Here is a 25,948-nt window from a genome sequence, read left to right as displayed (position 1 = left end):
CTTTACATCCCAGAAGTACTCTTGTATTAACTCTTTAGGACCTCTTCTTTTTATAAGCTCTTAAGGAATGTTTATTTGAGTTTAAAAAAATAATAAAAATTCCTAACAGTGTTCTCAATCCTTGTTTTTAAGTCATGGATGCCTGTGAAATGTGATGAAACTATGGACTCCTTTTATGAAGAAACATAAAACATTTTATAAATAAATTTCAAGGTCTTATGGACACTAGATTAAGAACATTTCACATATCTCAATGCAGCTCTCCTCAGCTGCAGTGCTGCAAAAGGATAGTATGTTGTGATTCAATAATCAAGCTTTACACACACACATTTGGACTAGTCAAATCTACCCATTTGACATAGGGTCAGTTTCTGCACCTATATTTAGCTATATCGCCTGGTTCTATGACAGTGTGGAAGGAAACCAATGGGGTTGGGGACATGAAAAAGATCAATGCTAACTATTCCAACTGCTACTGGGTTCCTTAGCATTAGTGCTTATCAAATGCACAAATTCAAGTGATAGGGGTAGGGAGGAGATAATTTGCTCATGGCTTGTTTTTCCTTTTACCTTTATCAATTAATTAAAATATGGAAAGTTGAAATAAACTATCTAAACTGGCATTTTGTATTGGGCACAAAATTGGAATACATTTCTAGAACACTGTAAGAATGTCCCTTATTCTCTCCATTTTTTTCTGGAAACTGAATATGCATCCATAATGAGAAAATAAATAAGTCACAGCAAATTACAAGTTGTTAAAGTTAAGAAATACCACAAATATAACAAGTTCCAGAAAATAACACAATATTTTTGCAGACTATGTCTTAATTTTTTTCAAAAAGGTTGTTTAAAAATTATATAATAGGTGAGTCAAGAAAAATGCATATTAGGAAATCTAGTTTCTAGCCTCAGTCTCTTTTTATCTTAACTTTGCTCATTTGTAACAATTAGACAACCAGTCAATACAATATAAAAGAGTTCTATCAACTTTAATTTTTTTTGTACTGCTACCAGAATAGTAGGTAGATTTTTACAAGAAAAGAGATTAAGGAGAATACTATGGAAGAAAAAAAAATAATGTACTGTTGAAGAATTTACATCTATAATCTAACTTCAACTTGTTAAGGAAGAGGAGCAACAACATCAGGGGCAGACACTAAAATTCCATCTCAATGTTGCTCTGACTTCACATGCAGTTGAATACATAAACTCTTTAAATATTCCAACAGTATACTCCTTGGCCAATTTTAAGACTTCTCTTGGTTTTCTAATAGGTTGATCCAGGACAGGAAACATTTCTTAGATTTCTGAAAACTTTCTGAAGAAAAACACACTGGTTATTATAGAATAAAATAAGGTAGTTCCTTTGGTCTGAGAGATGCTATATCTTATGATTTATCCAAAGAGAACTAAAAAACACTCAGTAAAATGTATTGACTTTGGATTGAAAAAGGGGATTTTTAAAAGCAGGGGGAAAAGACAAAACAATAGAAAATACCTTATAGTCTATATAAATGCACAAATTCCATGGTTATGACAAAATCACAGTAGCATGTTGTCCCATTTTAGGCATAGTTCTTTCTGTCATCACTGAATAAGTTCATTAAATGGGAGATTCCTTTTCCATTCCCTCCATGTTGCTCCTATAATTTTGAGCAAGCTGCTTAAAGATGCATATATCCATGTATATATTTGTAACTTTTGGTCTTCTCTAATTCTCTTTTTAAAAGCTGTAAGTCAGACAGCTGCTGGTGAGGCTGTAGAGAAAAGGGAAGCTTACACACTGCTGGTGGGTATGTAAATTAGCTCAGTCACTAAGAAAAGCAGTTTGGTGATTTCTCAAAGAACTTAAAACAGAACTACCATTTGACCTAGCAATCCCATTATGGGTTACATATACAAAGGAATACAAATCATTCTACCATAAAGATACATGCACCAGTATGTTCACTGCAGGACTATTTACAATAGCAAAGACATGGAATCAACCCACATGCTCATCAATGTAAGACTTGATAAGGAAAATGTGGTACATCTACACCATGGAATACTATGCAGCCACAAAAAGGAATGAGTTCAGGTCCTCTGCAGGAACATGGATGGAGTTGGAGGACATTATCCTTAGCAAACTAACGCAGGAAGAGAAAACCAAATGCCACATGTTCTCACTTGTAAGTGGGAGCTAAATGACAGGAACACACAGACACATAGAGGGAAAAAATAGATGCTGGGACTTACCTGAAGGTGCAAGATGGGAGAGGGGTGAGGACTGAAAAACTAGAAAAACTACCTATCAGGTACTATGCTTATTACCTGGCTAACAAAATAATATGTACACCAAAGACCCGTGATATAGTTTACTTATTTGTCCCTGTCGAAATCTCAAGTTGAATTGTAATCCCCAGTATTGGTGGTGGGGCCTGGGGGGAGGTGACTGAATCATGAGTGTGGCTTTCTCATGAATGGTTTAGCATCATCCTGTTAGTGCTGTTCTCACTATAGTGAGTTCTCATAAGACCTGGTTGTATAAAAATGTATGGCATCTCCCTCTCTCTCTTGTTCCTGCTCTTGCCATCTGATGTGCCTGCTCCACCTTCAGCTTCTGCCATAATTCTAAGTTTCCTGAGGCCTCCCCAGAAGCCAAGCAGATGACAGCACCATGCTTCCTATGGTGCTGCATCCTTCCTAAAGGCTGCAGAACTGTAAGCCAGTTAAATCTCTTATTTTTATAAATAGCCCAGTGTCAGGTATTTCTTTATAGGGGTGCAAGAACTGACTAATATAGAAAACTAGTACAGAGGAATGGGGCATTCCTATAAAGATACCTGAAAATATGGAAGTGACTTTGGAATTGCAAAATGAGCAAAGGTTGGAAGAAATTAGAGGACCCAGAAGAAGATACAAAGATGAGGGCAAGTTTAAAATTTCTCACAGACAGGATAAATGGCTCTGATCAAAATGCTGACAGTTACATGGACAATGAAGTCCAGGCTGAGGAGGACTCAGATGGAAAGGAGGAATTTATTGGGAACTGGAGCAAAGGCCACCCATGTTATGCCTAAGCAAAGACCTTGGCTGCATTCTGTTCATGTCCAGGGGATCTGTGGAAGCTTGACTTGAAAGTGATGATTTAGGGTACCTGGTTAAAGAAATTTCTAAGCAGCAAAGCATTCCATATGTGACCGGGCTGCTTCTAATAGCCTATGTTCAATGAGGGAGCAAATAAATGACTTAAGTTGGAACTTATATTTAATGGCAAAGCAGAGTGTAAAAGTTTAGAAAATTCGTAGCCTGGCCATGTGGTAGAAAAGAAAAGCCCATTTTTAGCAGAAGAATCAAAGTGAGCTTCAGAGCAATCTCTTTCTAGAGAAATGTGCGTAACTAAAAAGGAGACAAGTACTAACGGCCAAGACAATGGGAAAAAAGCTTAGAAGGCATTTCAGAGAACTTCGAGGCAGCCCCTCCCATCATAGGCCCTGTGGGCTAGAAAGAAACGTTTTAGGAGCCAGGCCCAGGGCCCTGCTTTCCTGCACAACATGCTCCCCATACCCAGGCCACTCCAGCTCCAGCCTCAGCTCAGATGAGCTCAGGTTTGGCTCTGGTCACTACTTCAGAGGGTGCAAGCCATAAGCCTTGGTGACTAACATATTGTGTTAAGCCTCCAGGCACACAGAGTACAAGAGTGGTGGGGGCTTGGCAGCCTCCACCTGGATTTCAGAGAATATATGGGAAAGCCTGGGTGTCCAGGCAGAAACCTATTGCACAGATGGAACCCCCACAGAGAACCTATATTAGGAAAGTACAGAGGGAAAATGTGGGGTCAGAGGCCCCATGCAGAGTCCCCACTGAGGCACTGCATAGTGGAGCTGTGGGAAGGGAGCCACAATACTCCAGGCTCCAGAACGGCAGAGGCACAGGCAGCTTGTACCCTGCACCTGAAAAAGTCACAGGCACTCAACAACCTGAGAGAGCAGCCACAGGGGCTGAACTCTATGAAGCCACAGGGCACAGCTGCCCAAGGCCTTGGGAGCCCACTCCTTACAGGACTCGCATGGGGCCTATAGCCTCCCCTTTTTTGGACAATTTCTCCCTTTTGGAATGTGTTGGGAACACACTCCCTTTGAAATGTGTATAACAGAGTGATGAGTGTAATTGGGCTAAGGAAGACTGGCCCCCAAAATGGCCATACACAACATCTTTGCAGCACTGTAACATGTTCATGATGGCCATAACGCCAACGCTGGAAGGTTGTAGGTTTACCGGAATGAGGGCAAGGAACACCTGGCCTGCCCAGGGCAGAAAACCGCTTAAAGGCATTCTTAAACCACAAACAATAGCATGAGCGAACTGTGCCTTAAGGGCATGTTCCTGCTGCAGATAACTAGCCAGATCCACCCCTTTATTTCAGCCCATCCCTTCCTTTCTCATAAGGGATACTTCTAGTTAATCAAGTATCTATAGAAACAATGCTAATGACTGGCTTGCTGTTAATAAATACGTGGGTAAATCTCTGTTCAGGGCTCTCAGCTTTGAAGGCTGTGAGACCCCTGATTTCCCACATCACACCTCTATATTTCTGTGTGTGTGCCTTTAGTTCCTCTAGCGCTGCTGGGTTAGGGTCTCCCCGACCAAGTTGGTCTCGGTAGAAATGTTTGCCCAATACTTAAACCCCCATTGTATCTTGGAAGTAAATAACTTGTTTTGATTTTATAGGCCCAGAGGTGGAAGGAACTCATTTCTAGAAAAGAATTTGAATTTGGGACTTGCGAATTTTGAGTTAATGCTGGAATAAGATTTTGGTGGGGATTACTGAAAAGGGATGCTTGTATTTTGAAATGTGATAAGAAAATGAGATTTGGGAAGGGCCAGGGACAGAATAAGTTTGTATGTTTGTCCCTGCCCAAATATCAGTGAATTGTAGTTCCCAGTACTGGAAGTGTGAAGCCTATTTGGAGGTGATTGTATCACAGAGGTGAATTTCTCATGAATGGTTAAACACCACCACCTTGGTGCTGCCCTCATGATAATGAGTGAGTTCTCATGAGTTCTGGCTGTTTAAAAGTGTGTGGCAACTCCTCCTATCTTGTTCCTGCTCTGGTCATGTGACATGTCTGCTGCCCTTTCTCCTTCCACCATGATTGTAAGCTTCCTAAGGCCTTCCCAGAAGTTGAGCAGATGCCAGTACCATGCTTCCTGTAAATCCTGCAGAACCATGAGTCAGTTATACCTCTTTTCTTTATAAATTACCCAGTCTCAGGTATTTCTTTATAGCAATGCAAGAATGGCCTACTACACACAGCGACATGCAATTTATCTATAGCACAAACCTGCACATCTACCCCTGAAACTAAAAGTTAAAAATAAATAAATAAAAGCTATAAGTTAGAGATCAGCTTGTGTTACACGATTTCCTATAAATCTCACATCTTCAATTTTCCACATACAATACTCAGGAAAATTTCATCTGACGTTGAACAATTGGTAAAAAAAAGTGTTTGGTGGTGATAATTTACATGATTTATTTATATACATAAATTTATCACATGCTAAAAGTGAAACATACTCATCCTTCATCTTTTAACAATTCTACCACATTAAAGGAAAAAATTAGATCAAATCTAGGACACAGAATAATGAAAAACTGAATCATATAGAAGGTTGACAGTTAAATGCCCTCTTTTAACAAAATTAAGTAACAATCTCTGGGCAGTTCACATCTACATATAAAAAATGTAAAGGTTGTTCCCACTGACACTGCTCCAATTAACAGGTTATAAATACATGATGTAGTATATAAAACTTATTCCGAACTAGAATGTAGTTATAAAGGCTACTATGTTACCAACTACACAGATAACCAAATATGTCAGTTAGGGCTTAAAAAGGGCTTCTGTTTGGAAGATATATTGTGAGAGTAAAGTCTATAAATTGCATATATATCCTGTGCAATGTGCCAGAAAACTTATCAACCAATTAATTTACATTAGGGAAAACTGTAAAGCTTGCTACACTAGAAAAATATATAGATTTTAATGACTTTTCTTCCAATATGTTCCAATTATTATATCCTGACATATTAATGGATACTAGGTAGCAACATAAATATGTTTCATTTTCTTTACCAAAAAATAATCTACCTATTTAAATTGATAAAAGCCTCAAAGGACATTTATTCATGAAAGTTATCTCTAGTAGTTAAAATGTCACATGCGGAAATCATTTAGAATGCAAGGATATGACTTCCAAATGTCTTTGAATCCTTCACATAAATATGCATGCATACCATTTATAATAGTAGCCTTGATGAGAACATGCTGTAACTAGCTTTGAGAAATGCTTAAGAGGCTTATATTAAAACAGAATATAGAATGGTGGTTAGAAATCACAGAACAGGTGACACCTTATTCTGATGACCTGGTGATAAAATGTGTAGGCTATGATGTATAGATGGTGATAGTGTTACTACTTTAGGATAACAATAAAACAATATTTATATGGAATTATAAAGCATTATGGAGAGAATCTAATATAAAATTAAAAGTTAATTATCTGCAGGTCAAGGAAATGCATGTTTATTATAATTCACAGACAGTCTCATGTATATAAAATATAAGAACTCAAGAGAATTACCCAGAAGTTTAATATATTTAGTCCCAAAGTGCTGGGATTACAGGCATGAGCCACCACGCCTGGCAGGATAAGGTATAATTTTTATAAAAAGCATTCAATCTGAGCCACATGTAGGCTCTGCAGAGAATAAAAATATATGTAAGGCTGACAAATCTCAGCCTTAAGGTTACAACCATCTTTGGAGAAAAATGCTTTCTTTGTCTAAGATTCAATACACAGGATCACATTCTGAAATTTTATATCTGTACACGACAAACAAAACTTGTAAATGTCTTTTCCCTTCAAAGAAATAAACAAAAACAAAATGAATTTTTTAATGTATTAATTAGAAATAGAGGGATTTAGTGGAAAAAAGATAAATAGGGCTAAACATTCCATTTTTGTAAAACACTAGTAACAAGGTCAGTGAGCTTAGATCACTTCCCAGTGATCTGTTCATTCTGTTTCTGTTCCTTATCCTAAGCTGCATAGGAGTGAGTAGCAAGTGGCAACATGAGAGAAAACATGGTACGTCTCCTTTGAATCAGGCAATGACACAGGAAGAGGGGAAGAGTAACTAAGAAAACCATAGAACTCCCCTCGCTTGTATTAAGTTGATAGAAGGACCTTTGGTTCCTGCGGGACATGGCACTCCCCATTTATTCCTACTTTGACGATCAGAAGACGAAGAGCTTGTCTAGAAAGACACAGATCTATCATATTTGGAAATAAATTACTTCCAAATTTATAATGTTGCCACCTAAAGTCATAAAATCACATATCTAGGAAATGTAAATTTGAGAATATCTATTTCCAGTGGTAAACTGAACTAGATACTGTGAAGAGACTTCCTGTTAATACCAAAACTAGGTCTTGGATGAAATAATTGTTATGAACCAATGACACTGAAGGAAGGGGAACGTCCATGGGAAACACCGATCTCCATGTACATACAATACAAACCCTAACCTGAAATAAAAGCTTTGAGCAATAAATACTGAAATTAAAAAAAAAAAAAAAAAAAAAAAAAAAACCTTGTGACGGTATCACTATGTGGAGGTTGTATTGCATTATTAAGTGAGGTCCCCCAAAGGGAACTAAAATGATCCTAATTCTGGAGTGCCTTTAGGATGAGGCAAACACAATCCCTGAAGAAAGGTACTCGCAATTTGGGTACCCAGATTAAAATCAATCAAATATAAACTCTCAGCTAAGGAAAAGCATTGCACACACAAGCAAAATCATTGAGATGAATCAACAGAAACAATACATGGCAATATTATACTGTTATGAAGTTTAAATATTAGAGTTATCAGAAAGAAAATGTAAAATATCTATATATGAAATGACTAAACAAATAGAATAAATAATTTCAAAAAATGAACAAGTAAAAAGTATCAAGAATGACAAGGCAGATGGTGAGTAGAAGTTCTGAAAATGAAATATAATATTGAAGAAGGAAAATGAATGGGTTACAGGTGAAGAGAATTAATACACTGGAATACAGATCTTAATTATGTACCCAGAATACAGCCAGAAAGACAGGAAGATAGCAAATATGAAAAAGAGATTGAGAGATATAGAAGAGAAAATGCTAAGTTCTAAAACATACCTACTTAGGGTTACAAAAAGGTGAGAAGAGAAAAGAAAGAAAAAACAATACTTATCAAGATATTGGCTGATAAATTTCCAAAACAATAAACAACATAAATTTACAGACAGAAAAAGCACAATGTATTTGGTTGAACCGCAGGACAATGTAGGTCTAAAATCGTTGAATAATGTTAATTTCATATGGTTCAACCTATATTAAGCAAGATAAATACAAAGAAATCAACACCTAATATTCACTGTAGTAAAAATACAGAATACAAAAGCAAACTATATTAAAAAAACAATATAAGAGAAAAAAGATATCTTTGTAACTTGTCATAATAAAGAAATGACAAAGTAGGCTGACATTGAACTTTTCAGCAGCAAAGGTGGAACATAAATGATGATGGAACAAAATTTTAAAGTATTGAGAAAAAAAAAAGTCAGCCTAGCGTTGTTTACTTAGTAAACTTCCACTTAAGACAAAAAAGAAGAAAAAGTTATTTTCAGATATAACTAGGAAGCATTTGCCACCAACAGATATAAACTGGAGGAATTATTCTTAAATGCTTATATTAGAAAATATTTAAAAGATGAATACTTGGCCGGGCGCGGTGGCTCAAGCCTGTAATCCTAGCACTTTGGGAGGCCGAGACGGGCGGATCACAAGGTCAGGAGATCGAGACCATCCTGGCTAACCCGGTGAAACCCCGTCTCTACTAAAAAATACAAAAAACTAGCCGGGCGAGGTGGCGGGCGCCTGTAGTCCCAGCTACTCTGGAGGCTGAGGCAGGAGAATGGCGTGAACCCGGGAGGCGGAGCTTGCAGTGAGCTGAGATCCCGCCACTGCACTCCAGCCTGGGCAACAGAGCGAGACTCCGTCTCAAAAAAAAAAAAAAAAAAAAAAAGATGAATACTTAATTCACGGAATTTCAGCCTAATAATTGCCAAGGGCAGGGGAGGGGAGAGATGATCTAAATAAAATCCAAAGAAAGCAAAATAAAGGAGATAATAAAGAGCAGAAAATAATGAATTAGGACACAAAGTTACAACTGAATAAAAAAATCCCAAATTTGATACCTGAAAAACAGAGAGAGGTGGTAAAACTTACCCGAAGTTACATAGCTAATAAACAGAAAAGTCAGGACTTAAATCTAGGCAGTTTTGTCTCCATACTTCAGGTATACTATATGACCTCCCCAAAAACGCTAAGCATAAAAAAAAAAAAAACATTGCTCTATTTGACTGTATTAATCTTCATGACCTTCATGTATCATAAAAACCGTAAGACAAAATACATCCAACACATATAACTGAAAAAAGACCACTAATCAGGATATATTTTAAAACTCCTACAAATCAGTAAGAAAAAGACAACAACCGAATAGACAAACAGGCGAAGGTCAACAAGAAGAGCAAGATGGTCAAATAGAAGAAGCCTCTAGTGATCATCCCTCCCACAGGAACTCCAAATTTTAACAACTAACTACACACAAAAAAAGCACCGTCATAAGAAGCAAAAATCAGGTAAGCAATCACAGTACCAGGCTGCAACTTCCTATCACTGAAGGAGGCACTGAAGACAGTCTTGAATTGTCAACACCACCCCTCCCCAATTCCACGGCAGTGGCCATGCGGCCGTGGAGAGAGAAATCTATGCATTTGAGGGAGCGACAGCATAGCAACTGGGGGATGTAGCATTGAACCGGGTGCTGCTCTGTCAGTGGAGAGCAAAGTTATGCTGGGCTCAGTTGGCACTGAGACAGCATTTGGACTAGCCCTAGCAAGAGAGGAATGGCCCATCCCAGCAGCTGGAGCTCGAGCGTCTCAGCAAGCCTTGCCACTTTGGGCTAAGGTGCTCTGGAGTTCTAGGTATACTTGAAAGGCAGGCTAGGACACAAAGACTGTAATTCTTAGGTAAGTGCTAATGCTGGGCTGGGCTTAGAGCCCATGGACTAGGGCAGCACATGGCCTAAGAAGAAACCAGCCTGAGCAGCTAAGGGACTGCTTGTGCCACTCCTCCCCAAACCCGAGGCCATGCAGTTCACAGCAATGAAGGTGACTAATTCCTTCTGCTTGAGAAGAGGAGAGCAAAGATTACAAGGACTTTGTCTTTCGTCTTGGATAGCAGCTCCGCCACAATAAGATAGGACACGAGGTAGAGTCATGAGGCCACCATTCTAGACTCTAATAACTCCCAGAAAACATTTCTAGACATACCATGGACCATAAGAGAACCTGTCACCTTGAAAGGAAGGACCCAATCCTCACAGGGCTCATCACCTGCTAGTTAAAAGCCCTTGGCTACAAAATAACCAACAGTAATACCCAGGTAGTATGCTGTGAGATTCTGAGACATGCTGGTTTCAGGTGAGACCTGGTACATTCCCAGCTGTGGTGTCTATGGCAAAAGACTTCTGCTGGAGCAAAGCAGAGAGAAAAGTAAAGGGGACTTTGTGTTGTGTGTTAAACACCAACTCAGCCACAGGGGTGCAGAGCACCAAGCAGGCTCTTGGGGACCCAAGTCGAGGCCTAGGCTCTTAGAAAGCCTTTCTGGACCTACCCTCGACCAGAGGGGAGCCCACTGCCATGAAGGGTAAGGCCCAAGCCTGGAAGCATTCAACACAAGCTTACTGAAGAGCACTTGGGGTTTAAGTGAACATCAGGCGTGGCCTGGCAGAACTCCCAGTGGGCCAGTGGCTGTGGTGGCCACTGGGAGAGGCTGGGAGAAGTCAAATTATCCCTGTTTGCAGATGATATAATTTTATATTTGGAGAAACCTAAAGACCCCATCAAAAAACTATTAGACTGAAAATTCAGTAAAGTTGCAGGGTATAAAATCAACATACAAAAATTAGTAGAATTTCTATATGTCAACACTGAAAAATCCGAAAAAGAAACTTTAAAAAGTAATCTCAATTAGAATAACCACAAATGCAATTAAATACCTAGGAATTAACTTAATTAAAGAAGTGTACAATCCCTACAATGAAATCTAGAAAACACTGATGAAAGATATTGAAGAGGACACAAAGAAATGGAAAACTATTCCATGTTCATGGACTGGAAGAATCGATATTGTTAAAATGTCCATACTATGCTAAGCAATCTAGAGATTTAATGAAATCTGTATAAAAATACCAATGGCGTTCTTCAGAGAAATGAAAACATCCTAAAATGTATATGGAGCCACAAAATACCCAGAATAGCCAAAGCTATCCTGAGCAAAAAGAACATAACTGGACGAATCACATTACCTTACTTCAAATTATACTACAGAGCTATAGTCACCAAAACAGCATGATACTGGCATAAAAACAGACACATAAACCAAAAAGCAGAATAGACAACCCAGAAACAAATCCACACACCTACAGTGAACTCATTTTTGACAAAGGTGTCAAGAATATACACTGAGTAAAAGACAGTCTTTTCCATGAAGGGTGTTGGGATAACTGGATATCCATATGAAGAAAAATGAAACTAGACCCCTATCTTTTGCCGTATATAAAAAGCAAATCAAAATGGATTAAAGAATTAAATCTAATGCTGCAAACTATAAAATTACTACAAGAAAACATTCGAGAAAACCTCTAAGACACTGGTCTGGGCAAAGATTTCTTGAACAATGTCCCACAAGCACAGGAACTAAAGCAAAAATTGACAAATGGGAACACATGAAGTTAAAAAGTTTCTGCACAGCAAAAGAAACCATCAACAAAGTGAAAAGACAACCCATATAATGAAAGAGAATATTTGCAAACTACCCATCTGACAAGGAATTAATGACCAGAATATATAAGTAGCTCAAACAATTCTACGGTAAAAAAATCTAGTATGACTAAAAAATGGGCAAAAGATCTGAAACATTTTTCAAAAGAAGACATACAAATGGCAAGGAGACATATAAAAAGGTGCTCAACATCACTGATCATCACAGAAATGCACATCAAAACTACAATGAGATATTTTATTGCCCCAGTTAAAATAACTTTTATTCAAAAGAAAGGCACTAGCAAATACTGGCAAAGATATAGAGAAAAGGGAACCCTTGAACACCGCGGGTGGGAGTGTAAATCACTACAACCACTGTGGAGAACAGTTTGGAAGTTCCTCAGAAAAGCAAAACTAGAGCTACCATACGATCCAGCAATCCCACTGCTAGGTATATACCCAAAAGAAAGGAAATCAGTGTATCAAAGGGATATCTGCACACCACATTTATTGCAGCATTGTTCACAATAACCAAGATTTGGAAGCAACCTAAGTGCCCAGCAACAGATAAATGGATAAAGAAAATGTAGTGCAGTTACACCATGGAGTAATATTCAGCCATAAAAAGAATGAGATCCTGGCTGGGCGCGGTGGCTCACGCCTGTAATACCACCGCTTTGGGAGACGGGTGGATCACGAAGTCAGGAATTCACGACCAGGCTGGCCAAGATGCTGAAACCCCATCTCTACTAAAAATACAAAAATTAGCCAGGCGTGGTGGCACACCTGTAATCCCAGCTACTCAGGAGGCTGAGGCAGGAGAATCACTTGAACTCAGGTGGCAGAGGTTGCAGTGAGCCGAGATCGCACCACTGCACGCCATCCTGGGTGACAGAGCAAGACTCCATCTCAAAAAAAAAAAAAAAAAAGAATGAGATCCTGACATTTGCAACAATGTAGATGAAACTGAAGGTCATTACATTAAGTGAAATAAGCCAGCCACAGAAAGACAAACAATGCATAGCCTCACTTATTTGTGGGAGCTAAAAATTAAAACAATTAAACATACGGAGACAGAGAGTAGAAGGATGGTTATCAGAGCCTGGGGAGGGTTTTGAGGGGGCAGCGGTTAAGTGGGAATGGTCAATAGGTACAAAACGTAGTTAGAAAGAATGAATAAAATCTAGTATTTGATATCACAACAGAGTGACTATAGTCAATAATGATTTAATTGTACGTGTTAAAATAAAGAGTATAATTGGATTGTTTTCAACACAAAGGATAAATGCTTGAGGGGATGGATACTCCATTTACCATGATGGATTACACTTTGCATGCCTGTATTAAAGTACCCCACAAACATATATGCCTCCTATGTGCCCACAAAAAATAAAATTTTTTTTAAAAATGTGTAAAACAAACAAAAAAAGACACAACAAGTATTTCCTGAAGATAAAACATGAATGGCCAGTAAACACATGAGAAGAGGCGCAACTTCACAGCTAATTAGGGAAATGAAAAATAAAAATCCAATGCAATGATAATTTATATGAGTTAGATTGACAAAAAAATTTTAAATACTGGCAAACATGAAAAGCTTTGGGTATTCTTATGTACTGCTAAAAGGTTATAATTGGTACAGCCCTCTAGAGAAATAACTGAACACGATGTTGTAAAGTGTTGACATTCATGTATCTCATGACTTGGAAATTCCACTCCTAGATAAGTTTCCAAGAGAAATTATTGAATATATACAACTTGAAATATTCACAAGGGTGTTAACTGCAGAAAAACTGGAAACATCCTGTGTTACATCAACAGAAAAATGAAAAAGTAGACTGTGGTATATTCACAATAAAATATTATGTAGCAATAAAAATTAACTAAAATTATATGCAATGACAACACTTTCCATCACGCTATTGAGTGGAAAAAGGAACTTATAGTATTTTTATAAAGCTCAAAAACAGGCCACACTGAATATATCACTTAGGTGGGTAGATAGCCAGGTAAATCAATTATAAAAAAAAAATAAAGTATATATTTGCATACACTAAATCTTGAATAAATCTCATTTTTGCCTTCCTAATTCTCACCTGTTATTTAAGTATCACCTTTAGAAGGGACAAGAAAACCAATGGCAAACTTACCTGCAGAAACACTGGGGGAGTTCTCCTTGGCCATACAAAGGAAACAAAAATGGAGTGTTGCCATATCGCCCAAGACAGTGAAGAAAGTTTCTGGTAGCTTTGAGACCATCTATGGTACTGCTGGCTGTCTCTGATGTCATTGCAATTGAATGCAGGACAATATATTGGAGGTTGGGGGTTAATTTTTGAGTTTTTAAATATTCATAAAATGTAATATCTTCATATCCTATGAAAAGATGAAATTTTATCACTTAAAATCAGAACCAAACTTCTATTTAAAAGCACCCCACAAAAAGGAGATGAAGTGTGTTTCAAAGACCTCAAAAAGGACGTAGGTGGTATTACATTTTGGACACTGATGGTTGATCTTAGAAAAAAGTGGAAACAATCTCGCTGTCCAATTTGGAGTAATGGCACAATTTTTAAGCTTCATATGATTGAGCATTTCATGCATTTAAAAAAATGGAAAATATTAAATAACTCAATGGGTTACCATATTTGGCAATAATCTCACTTTATTGTCATGAAACCTGCAGGATAATGCCAATAATGGTACTGAAAATATTAAACAACTATGACAACATGGGAATGTATTTATTTAAGATGATAAATACTTCTCACTAATAATCAGAAAATAAACTAAAAAATAATGAAATGAATTTCTGTGTGGCTACTAGAATCAGTCTTATGGCCACATAATCACATCAAAACATATGGGACCCCTAAAAGTTACTCCTTTAAACCAAGAACAGAATATAATGTAATTGGACTGTCAGTGGTGGGAAATACCATGCCATGATAAAAGACAAAAACTTTACGGAAATAATTTACATAAATAAAAAGTATAAAAATTTACTGAGAGAACTGAATTTTATACAGCCACTGTGGATAACATGACAGATCCTAGTAGACTTGAAGCTTTAAGAGCAAGGATTAGACTTTCATTATTTCGCAGAGGAAAAAAACTATTGCTGCACTTCTCATTGTAACTTTATAAATAAATTATCAATAGTATATTCCAATTTTGGATAACATTTTCAGACCAATGGACTTAAAGTATACAGCTCTGATATTAAAATGGCATATTCAATTTTGAACAGACTGTGAAGTAACTGGCCCCAGATCACACAATGAAATAGGTCAAAGCCAAGAATAGAAACCATGCCTTTTCTGAATCCAGTATTTTTCCCCATATACCATATAGCCTTTTTTTTTTTTTCCCAAACAAAATAGTTCAAGATTCTAGGCAAAAGCAATCCTGGAAAATGGCAAAATATATAGTATTTTTACTTATGAGAAAAAATAATGGAATCATGAAATGGAATTATTATCTACAAAGAGCCAGTTGACAGTAGTATTTAAATAATAAGAATAAAAATTAAAATCTAGCATGCCACTTCAGCAATAGTCAAAATATCTGCACTGTAGCCACATGGGGCTATGGAGCCCTTGAAATACAGCTAATGAGACTGAGAAACTGAATTTTTTATTTTATTCATTTTAATTAATTTAAATTTAAATAGCTACATGTTACTAATGGCTAACCTATTGATAGTGCAGAGTTAGAACGCATTTTAAAACAGTAATAAGTGGCTCACTAAATCAGAGCAAGCGTATTAAAATAGTAAGAAATGTCAAATAATTGGAGAACACAACTTAATGAAAAACATACCTTTATATTCATCAGGATATTTCTCATATTCCATACAAAATGTAAGAAATTTCATTAGCATTCGCTTTTCTACCATAGTAAGTTGTTTGCTATTAAAGACATCTGCTCTGGAACAAGGAACCTGAAAAATATTACAATTTTAAGTTAAGAAACTGCTTCCTAACGATATAAGTATTCCAAATTACACTTTTTTCCCCTTTACATATAACAGGATTATCATTTCCATTCTAGTCAGGCTTTTTCACATCACCTTCCATCAGTATTAATGGCATCTCTGCTAACTTCAGGGCTAACTGTGAGCTTTCTTACTTAATTCTGCCAAGTTACTCCTCATGCCATTAAAAAACCAATGGCATGTCATCCTAACAGAGAAAAATTTAGCAGTGCTATCTAAAACAAACACTGTGGTTCTCCCCATGTATATGTTCGTACATTATTATGCCTTTTCTCCAATTAATCTGCCTTTTGTGAGTTGATTTTTCAGTGAAACTTCAGAGGCTTAAGAGGGAGTGTTTCCCTTGGCCCCTACAGTTTTGGTGCTGTAAGCAGGATAGCAAAGCTCTGCTCTTCTGGAAGCTGTAGTGAAGAACCCAGGATCTCATCAGCTGTCATAAGGGTAAGAATTTTTCCAAACCAGGCTCTGGGCCTCCTTCTCTGTGTGGAATCTGATCAAGTGGACAGTAAGACTCACTGTTTCTTTCTTTTCCCTCTCCAAAATCTTGATTAATGGGAGAAAAGGATTTATGTGACTACTAGTCTTGGGTATAGTGACTCTGGTATGCTTTTTGGTATTTTGTGTGCTTTTTGGTACCAACACCAAGCTGCAGAGTAAGTCATGAGAAAATTAGCACTAGAAATTTTAATTAAGCATTTACATTTGTAAATCACTATGCAGGATTGGAATTTACTGCTTTATGAGGAAAATAACAATCTTATTTGCTTATCTTTCCAAAACAAACCATAATAACTTAAGCTGATGCCCAGTTATAATTCTTGATCAGCACAGTACCTGTTCCACTCGTCCTTCTCGAAATGCAAGAATCCTGGTAATATTTTTAAACTCTGCATATCGACTAACATTAGATTTGATTAGAAGATCAATTAGTAATCCTCGAGAATACAGCAGCTGTACAAAGTAAATATTTTAGAAGATAAAAGGTGAAATACTAGAAAAATTGGAAAAACAATAAAGATACATAATTTTGTTATATTTTTGATTATTTGTAGAAAGAGTCATATCTATAAATATTATAATACATAACACAATCTATTACAGGTTCAGAATTGATAAGCTGAAATTCAAAATCCAAAAAACTTTGCAATCCATAAGTTTTTTCATAACTTGTTTAGCAGCAAAACCTGATCTATACTGATAAGGCACTCTGGCTTTGTCCCAATTAACATAAATATTCATATATTTCATTGCAGAAATAATGTGTTAAGAGTGCATCCTCAGACCCTGCTAATCATATAACGTATCAGCATATATACTTCATTACTTTCTAAAATATGTATTTTTTTAATCTTAATGACAGAACACACCAGGCCCTAAGGGTTTTGGATAAGAATCTATAATCTTACATAAAGCCAGGTAGTCATAAGAAGAAATCAGTCCAGTGAACCTCCCCACCCCATCAAAAAAGAAAAAAATATTTGTGATGCATTTACACTGAAAGAGTCAAATTATAAGGTCCCTCTGTAATTCTAGAAGTCTGGGTTTATATGAGATATGCTTTTCTCAAAAAGTGAAGATGATGGTTATTGCTGGCACGTATGGGAGAAATTGATTTAATTTTCAACATCTCATAAGTAATATCAGAGAGATAAAATCAATAATGTAAACAGTATTGTCTAGCATGTTAACCGTATGGTTAAATGCAACAGATTTGACTATTTCCTATATTAAGATACTCTTAAATAATGCCTACAACTCGATAAATATTAAAAATGAATTTTACATCTATAATAAGTAAATGGGAAAATTAGCTTTACTATACAAAGAAAAAGGAATCTCAAAAATCAACCTAAACCATTAGTCTGAGCAACTAATAAGTCAGTAAAGGCTACCAGTAAATCAATACCATTCAAGTAAAATTTTATATAGTTCAGCATTCTGCAAAATAAAATTGACATCACTTTTTTGAAACTAATCTGATTATCCTGATTAAATATGGCATGTTACTTCATTACCCTCTTCCTAACACACTACATAACTGAAAGAACCCATGCTTTAAAGAATATATTGCCAATTCTTAACTCTACGATAGTGATAAAAAATAGTTACTTCAAAAACCTTATTTGTTTAAAAAGATACACATTTGAGATTCAAGGATCCCTGAATAGCCATAATAATTTCCTAAACATTAAGATATAAAACATGAAAATGCATTTTTATTTAATAAGATCCAATAAAGCTTAAGGTTTAATGCCAGTTTGAAAAATAATGCATTTAAGATATCACAGAAGAACAAAAACAAATTTCAATTAAAATTATACTAGATTTTTGTTTCTGAAGCTCAGAAATAATAAATGTGCACCATATTCAAATCTAAGCCTCTTTTTTCTTTTTTTTTGAGACAGAGTCTCACTCTGTTGCTCAGGCTTGAGTACAGTGGCTCAATCTCAGCTCACTGCAAATTCCGTCTCCCAGGTTCAAGTGATTCTCCTGCCTCAGCCTCCCGAGTAGCTGGGATTATAGGCATGCACCACCAAGCCTAGCTAATTTTTTGTATTTTTAGTAGAATACGGGGTTTCACCATGTTGGTCAGGCTGGTCTCGAACTCCTGACCTTAGGTGATCTGCCTGCTTTGGCCTCCCAAAGTGCTGGGATTACAGGCCTGAGCCATCACGCTCAGCCTAAGCCTCTTTTTCACTACCCTCTAGGTGATCTACCACAGTGATGAGGGGCTAAAGAGCAGTGCAATTTGATTACAATAATGGAAATTAGATTTAATAATTAACAATTTTTCCTTCACTTAGCATGTTGGTTCTATAACTACTAAGAGTATGTACTTACTTAGAAATGAGCTTTCATTTTAAGAACTTCATCTCTGATCTTCTCTATTAGTCGGAGCAGTATGACATTATACATATTTTATTTAACCTACCTTGAGCTATTATTTTTTAAAAGGCTATATACATGAATGTGTACTGTCAACTGTAAAACCCCACAGTATTTGCACAGTATTTGTTAATTATATCACCATGTCTTTGAGGTTGAACGCATATAGAAATGTCAAGTAGTTTGGAGATACTGCGTTGGACTTTAGAAAAGAGGTCTTTGGACGAGTGCGGTGGCTCACACCTGCAATCCCAGCACTTTGGAAGGCCAAGGCGGGTGGATCATGAGGTCAAGAGATCGAGACCATCCTAGCCTACATGGTGAAACTCCGTCTCTACTAAAAATACAAAAATTAGCCGGACATAGTGGTGCGCGCCTGTAGTCCTAGCTACTCAGGAGGCTGAGGCAGGAGAATCATTTGAACCCCGGAGGTGGAGGTTGCAGTGAGCCGAGATTGCGCCACTGCACTCCAGCCTGGCAACAGAGCAAGACTCGGTCTCAAAAAAATTAAAAAAAGAAAAAAAAGAAAAGAGGTAGGGCTTTAAGATAGATATTTGGCAATCATCCTAAACTTAGATGCTTATTAACTGCAATTATTAGAACCGATGAAATTTCCAAGGAGTGACCAATTGCCCCAATAACATGGAATATATTGCTTTCCATCTAGTATGCACTGAATATGTATTAAACGACTTACATTTTAAAAACGGACAATTAATCTCCTGTATTATTAGGGTTATATGTGAGTAAGATACTTCTGGTTTTGAAAATGAGTACATTAAATGATTATTAGTTATTTTATAGAATGTATGAACCCATGAAACTCTGCAGGACGCAGTCCCAACTGGCTAGCCCACTGCCTCTAGATATGTTTGGTTTTTACTTACCATAAGAGAACTGGTTATTACTAACCATTTAAACTGATGAAAATACCCAGAAGTCTCCTTCAGAGTATCTTCAAATGTGTCAACTTCTAATTCAATTATCTTTTTCTTCCCATAACCAGCATTTATCTTCTTATACAACTGAATAATTTTCTACACCAATTCCTACAATTGAAACAGTCCCATCTTCTACCATTTCCCTTTGCGAGATATATACTAAATTTCAGCTAACACAAAAGTTACAGACTTTCAAGAAATAGCCTTGATTCTTAACCACATTTATATAATCATTTATTTAGGTAAAACATTACAAATTCCAAGTAACTACTTCAAAATGGAATTGTAAAACAAAGCCCATTTGTTATTTGACTTGTTCAGTTTTTATGTTTTGTTTCACCTATTTCATAGAGTACTGCTCATGGGACCAGGAAGGTTATTAGTGAGCTAGGATTAAACTTCCATCCACAGATGAACAGCCAAGGTAATGTGCAAAAAATGCTAGATTTCAAATCATGACAGGGTCAAAGTAGATGGAGAAGGGGGGAGAGATAGTACAGAAGTATGAAGTAGAACCAATGCAATAGCCAACTGTGCAAAATCAGACACAGAGTGCTATATGACAGATAGAAAGAAAAATGGGTAGTAAAAAGATATTTATATTTTCAGGCATCAAGTTCAAAGGGAGCAAGAGTATGAGGATATAGGATTTGCAGAAACAACTTGTCAAGGGAAATGTTTTGGTCCCTCTCTGTCCCCTATTACTTGGAACTTGAAGAAAGTGCATTAAATTGAAAAGCCTAGTTCTGTGCTAGTTCTGTGGCAAGTTACTTACTATCCTCTTGTACTTGTTTTCAATTCCTTATTGTTAGCGCTCAACTTATAGGATTTAGTCTCTGTTTTTATCTACTTTTATCCTGTCCTGTACTGTAACCCTTTAAGGCCATAATCCTTTATCTTACTGATTTTCTATTCTTTTGCACTAAAATAGTCTTGCTTCCTATAAACCAAATGCAATATTGTACCCTTCTAAGATGGAGGGACCTCCTGTGAAGTTACAGTGAACTACGTTCAAGTTAGTTATATTCAGGAACATAACTGAAGACAATAGCTTTCTTCCCAGCCTTCCTGCCTCCATCACTATTAAATTTTCCTCTGAAGCTTTCAAACCTGAACACATGATTTTTTTGAGACTCTTTTTTTAAAATTATACTTTCAGTTCTGGGATACATGTTCGGAACGTGCAGATTTGTTACATAGGTATACACACGCCATGGTGTTTTGCTGTACCCATCAACCCGTCACCTACATACCCATCATCTACATAGGTATTTTTCCTAATGCTATCCCTTCCCTAACCTCCAACCCCCACAGGCCCCGGTGTGTGATGCTCCCCTCCCTGTGTCCATGTGAACACATGATTTTTAAAAATGCATTGGTTTATTCTGAGTATTCATCATCATACAGTTGTGAAAATAGTTACTATATATAAAGGCTAAAAGAATTGATGGAAATGGACTGTAAATAACATGGATTTCTAAACAGGTTCATTAGAATTTTTCTTTTGATAGAATTCATAGTGTCCAGAGAATATTAGGTTGTAGTATGTGCTCAAGTACAAAAGTATTCTTCAGGTATAGATTAAAAACATAATTAAAGCATTTTAATGTGATCACTTTAAATGTGTTTTTAATTTGTACTTAAGGAATATTTTAAATGAACTACAAATGTCTGGCTACTCTCTCTTTACAAAACAAACGTTTTGCATCTCAGAGAATTACAAAAACTGGGTTTATGGGTCCAGATACTGTTTTTAATGCAAAGATGGGTAAAATTAGTACTTACCTTTGATACTAAATCAATATTAAATCTCCTGCCTTCTTTAATAATTTGCGAGTAAGTAATTCTGTTTTTCTTTGGTTGTTCTGTGGTATCTTCTGCTATAGGCACATTTTCACTCATGTCTTCTGCTGAAGTTGATGGCACACAAGTTTTATCATCACAATGGTTTTCTTTTTCCCCTGTCACTTCAGCACCATTTACTTCTAGCACATTCTCTGGATCACTGCTTGGAGTTTGTTCTGTGAGCATTTCACAGTTCATAGTGCTTAATGACTCATCCTCCATAGGTAGGAAGGAAGAATCTGCAGCTTCTGTGGAGTTTGCAGATGTCACAAGAGCATGATTTTTCTGCAGTGCACCAGCCTCTTCTACATCTTCATGCAAATCCTGACTAATAAGAAATTATAATAATAAACACCAGGCTTTTGTTAATTCTACCCTGCTACATTTTTATATTGCTTTAACTTTTCACAGCAACTTTTATTCCTTTACCCCTTTTATCAAATTCAGTGTACGTTTTGCTTATGTGACTCAGACATTAAACATTCATCTGTTCATGTTTCAGTAAAATAAGAAACAAAATTAAGATTTGAAAAATATAAAGATTTCACGTCACATGCACATTTTTGAGAATTTAAGACAGGGGAGTTGTATTTTGGAAGCAAATTACCACAGTGATGAAGAACATAGTCTTCAGAATAAAAGATCTTGGTTCAAATCCTGACCATATGACTAGTAAGCTCTGTGAACTTAGACTAGTTATTTATCCTCTCTGAGACCACCTAAATTACCCATCTATGAAACAGAGATAATACCACCCACCTCACAAGGTTGTTCTGAAGATTAAATTAAGTACTGCATGCAAAGAGCCTGACACAGTGCTTGGGACATAGTAAATGCTCAACAGTGGTAGTTATCAACATTGTTATTATTGAGGAATTCCTGACTTGGTGATATGACCGAAGACCTTCAATAAAGGGGAAAATAAATCTGCCTTGAAAAGACTAAGTTGGCCTATCACAATGTGGTGTCTAATAGGACCTTTCTGTATAATTTCCTGCCTTTTTTTAGCACTGATGTCTATTACTCTAGTCGAAGTCCCATTTCCAAATTTATTATTGGAGTTAACATTCTCAGTCCACCGTTGTCTTGATTTATAGAACAGGCTCCCATTCAGTCTGTCTGCTTTAGCAATTTCTGTATGATATTTTATCCTCCACAGAGCCCACTATTTTCACTGAGTTGCCACACTGCTCAATATCTGGCACAATGCCTTGTATGTGATTGGTCTTGGCAACTAAAATTCTGCTAGTTGACTGATCAAGAACTAACAATAGCCCTTCCTTATAACAAATCTAAAACTTACCCCACAAAAAAATCTTCCTCTTCCTGTCTCTAAATCAAACCGCCTTCCTTATTTACTAATCTTCTGGCTTCATCTCCACCTACTTTCCAACATGGCATCTCTAACTCCAAATTTATCAATTCTAATTGTCAAATCATGATAGTTTGGTTCATATCATTTGTCTCTTCTGTCCTTTTCTTCCCAATCTGCATAATATCACAATTCTTCCATTCTCAAACATAATCACATACTTTAACAAACTACTTTAAGAAAAAGTTTAAATTTCACTTTGAATTAGTCTTCCTTAGCCCAATTACACTCATCACTCTATTATACCATGCTCCCATAATACACACATGCAGTTTACCTAGCATGTATTTATCCATTCCTTTTTAATAATCTTTTGGTTTTCCAGTATATCCTTTATCTTCCCAATCAAGACTGTAATTCCTGGAGGGAATACCTTAGCACCGTTCCTTCTGTGCCCCACACAACACCTACTGCACTGCTCTATAGATATGGTATCTGATAAATGCTTGATGAATAATGGTTTATACATGCAAAGGCTATTTTTGTTTCAAATGTGAAACAAACTTCTTGCAAAAAACACAAAAAATAAGGCCAAGAAAAAAACATTGTATTGCAAATTAGAAAATCTGAGTTAAGTGAAAAAAATAATTGTCTTATTAAAAATAACACAATAAACACTACAAAAACAAAGAGGGGCAATGAAAGAATAACACTCAAATGTCAAGAAATAAAATGCCACATTTACTGTTATAGTAATTCTAATAAAATCTAACAAAAAAACAAATTGATATCATTAATGTTACATGAATACTTTTGAGATCTAGGAAACTAAAGTGAGGAAAACATCCATGTTCTATCCCAGACTCATCACCTAGGAAATACTTGCAAGTCATTTAATCTGTCTGATTCACCACCTATAAAATGGGGATCAGTCCACCTGCCCTACCTTTTATGAAACTGTTGTGAGATAAGAAAGTTAACATATATGAAAAGTAGTTTATAAACTATAAAAGGTTAATCAAATATAAGATACTAATCAGGCCGGGCACGGTGGCTCACACCTGTAATCCCAGCACTGTGGTAGGCCGAGGTGGGTGGATCACTTGAGGTCAAGAGTTCAAGACCAGCCTGACCAACATGGTGAAACCCCGTCTCTACCAAAATACAAAAATTAGTCAGGCGTGGTGGTAGGCACCTGTAATCTCAGCTACTTGGGAGGCTGAGGCCAGAGAATTGCTTGAACCCGGGAAGTGGAGGTTGCAGAGAGCCAAGATCGTCCCATTGCACTCCAGCCTGGGCAACAAGAGCAAAACTCCGTCCTAAAAAAAAAAAAAAAGATACTAATCAAATAAGATATTGTTAAACTGCCCATAGCTCAATAGTCAACTCAAAACCTGTATACCTAGGTTTTCTGCATTCACATGATGAAATCTCATTGGTCATATAAGCATATGATAGCATTGCCATTAACAACATTAAGAACGAAGTGCAATAACATGAAAGGTGATTTGTATATTTTCTACAGAATTGTTCACACTCTGTATTCACTTTTATTATTTTGAAAACCAACAAAACTAAAGTGTGTTCCAGGAGGGATCTAAGGGGATAATTTTCAGCAAAAGTTCCATGCCTAATTTTTTTTTTTTCAGTAAAAGTTCTACACCTAACTCTTAAAGAAAAAGTTCCATGCCTTTGATTATAAGAAACGACAGGATAATTAATTACACTTTACAGATAAGACAGAATATGGCAACTTCTCTTATTACAGACTATGATGATGACACTGTGAAAATTGAGCATAGCAAATGATCTAGTCAGGGATTCTCTATTACATTCTGTGATGGGGAGCCTTATAGAGTGAATGAAATACATTAACCAGTACTGAACAACCTGGAAGATATAAGTCAAAATACTTAATTAAAGGTATAAGCGAAGAGAAGAAATTCTTCAGAAATTTTTTCTATATCAATAAACTATTGTTTTACTGTTCTGAACATTATAATTTGGTGAGATTCCTATCACTACAGAAAACACAAGCAATAAAAACATGACACTGTCCTCACTTCGCATTAAATACAACCACAGTATTTTTGGAGTTCTGCCAAGGTTGAAGTTAATACCTAATGAGAAAATATAAAGATACCCAAAAGCTCCTAAAACTCCACGTACATCCTCAGAAAGCAAAATTCTGTTCATCTAAAAGGGCTATCTTCCCCCAAATGTAAAACTTTATACTGTGGTAAAAGACATTTTCTTAAAGAGATATTCAACCTTTCAGAGAAAATCTCAGAATGCAGTAATAGTTCAATTCTATTAATTTAAAAGTGTTTGAAAACTATAAAAACACATTTACCAGTTACAAAATAATGTAGCTGCATTAGAAGCCTTCAAACGAACCTTGGAGTTCTAAGATATTACGTTGATTTTAAAACATACACAGGTGCTCCTCAACTTATGATGGGGTTACATCCTGATAAACCCAATATAGTAAGACAAAATGCATTTAATACCCCAATAAAACCATTATAAAGTTGAAAAATCATTAAGTCAAACCATCATAAGCTGCAGACTGTTGATAAAGGAAAACAATCTGCATCATTAGTTCTTATACAAATGTTCAGTCAAAACTGATTTCACAAATTAAATTTAGTGTCATTTACATTGCTAACTTTAATTCCAAAGGTCATTTATAATATAACAATATTTTTGAGATAATTTCTCTTAATAAAAACTGCTTAACACTACTTTTTGTAAGTGCATTTTTCACTAATTGCCAAAATTCACATATTACTCTGAGAGTTTGGAGGTATAAATTCTGATATCATCTAGTACTGCTTACCAATTAATAGTAATAACAAAGAAACACCTCAAAGTAAATGTGTCTTATGAATACCCTGTAACAGCCTTTTAGAGGAATCAAATGAAAAACTGAGAAACAGGTGTTTAATTTATTCAGCACAGGTGTTCACCATTTATCTTTTAGCCATTTGTACCTTTTCTTACCCAATACGACTTGCTGCTGACATTGTATTCTTTTACTTTGATGTT

The 25,948-nt window shown here is 36.3% G+C and overlaps 1 protein-coding gene across 6 annotated transcripts in view; it reads right to left on the bottom strand.

Moving 5' to 3' along the window:
* CHM (CHM, Rab escort protein 1) overlaps nt 1–25,948 on the bottom strand; it is a 183,654-nt gene that overhangs the window by 80,214 nt on the left and 77,492 nt on the right. For 4 of the 6 annotated variants that reach the window (XM_025373121.1, XM_025373123.1, XM_025373124.1 and 1 more), the window contains 4 exons: nt 21,529–21,916; nt 16,751–16,867; nt 15,742–15,862; nt 14,070–14,295 (listed from right to left, as the gene is read on the bottom strand). In XM_025373121.1, coding sequence (XP_025228906.1) covers nt 14,070–14,295; nt 15,742–15,862; nt 16,751–16,867; nt 21,529–21,916 — 852 coding nt within the window. The remainder of the gene's footprint in view (nt 1–14,069; nt 14,296–15,741; nt 15,863–16,750; nt 16,868–21,528; nt 21,917–25,948) is intronic. The other 2 variants (XM_025373125.1, XM_025373126.1) reach the window with 1 other exon arrangement.

Source organism: Theropithecus gelada, chromosome X (genome assembly GCF_003255815.1).
Source record: "Theropithecus gelada isolate Dixy chromosome X, Tgel_1.0, whole genome shotgun sequence".
In the NCBI taxonomy this organism is placed as follows: Eukaryota; Metazoa; Chordata; class Mammalia; order Primates; family Cercopithecidae; genus Theropithecus; species Theropithecus gelada.
This window is presented reverse-complemented; position numbering and strand designations above follow the sequence as displayed.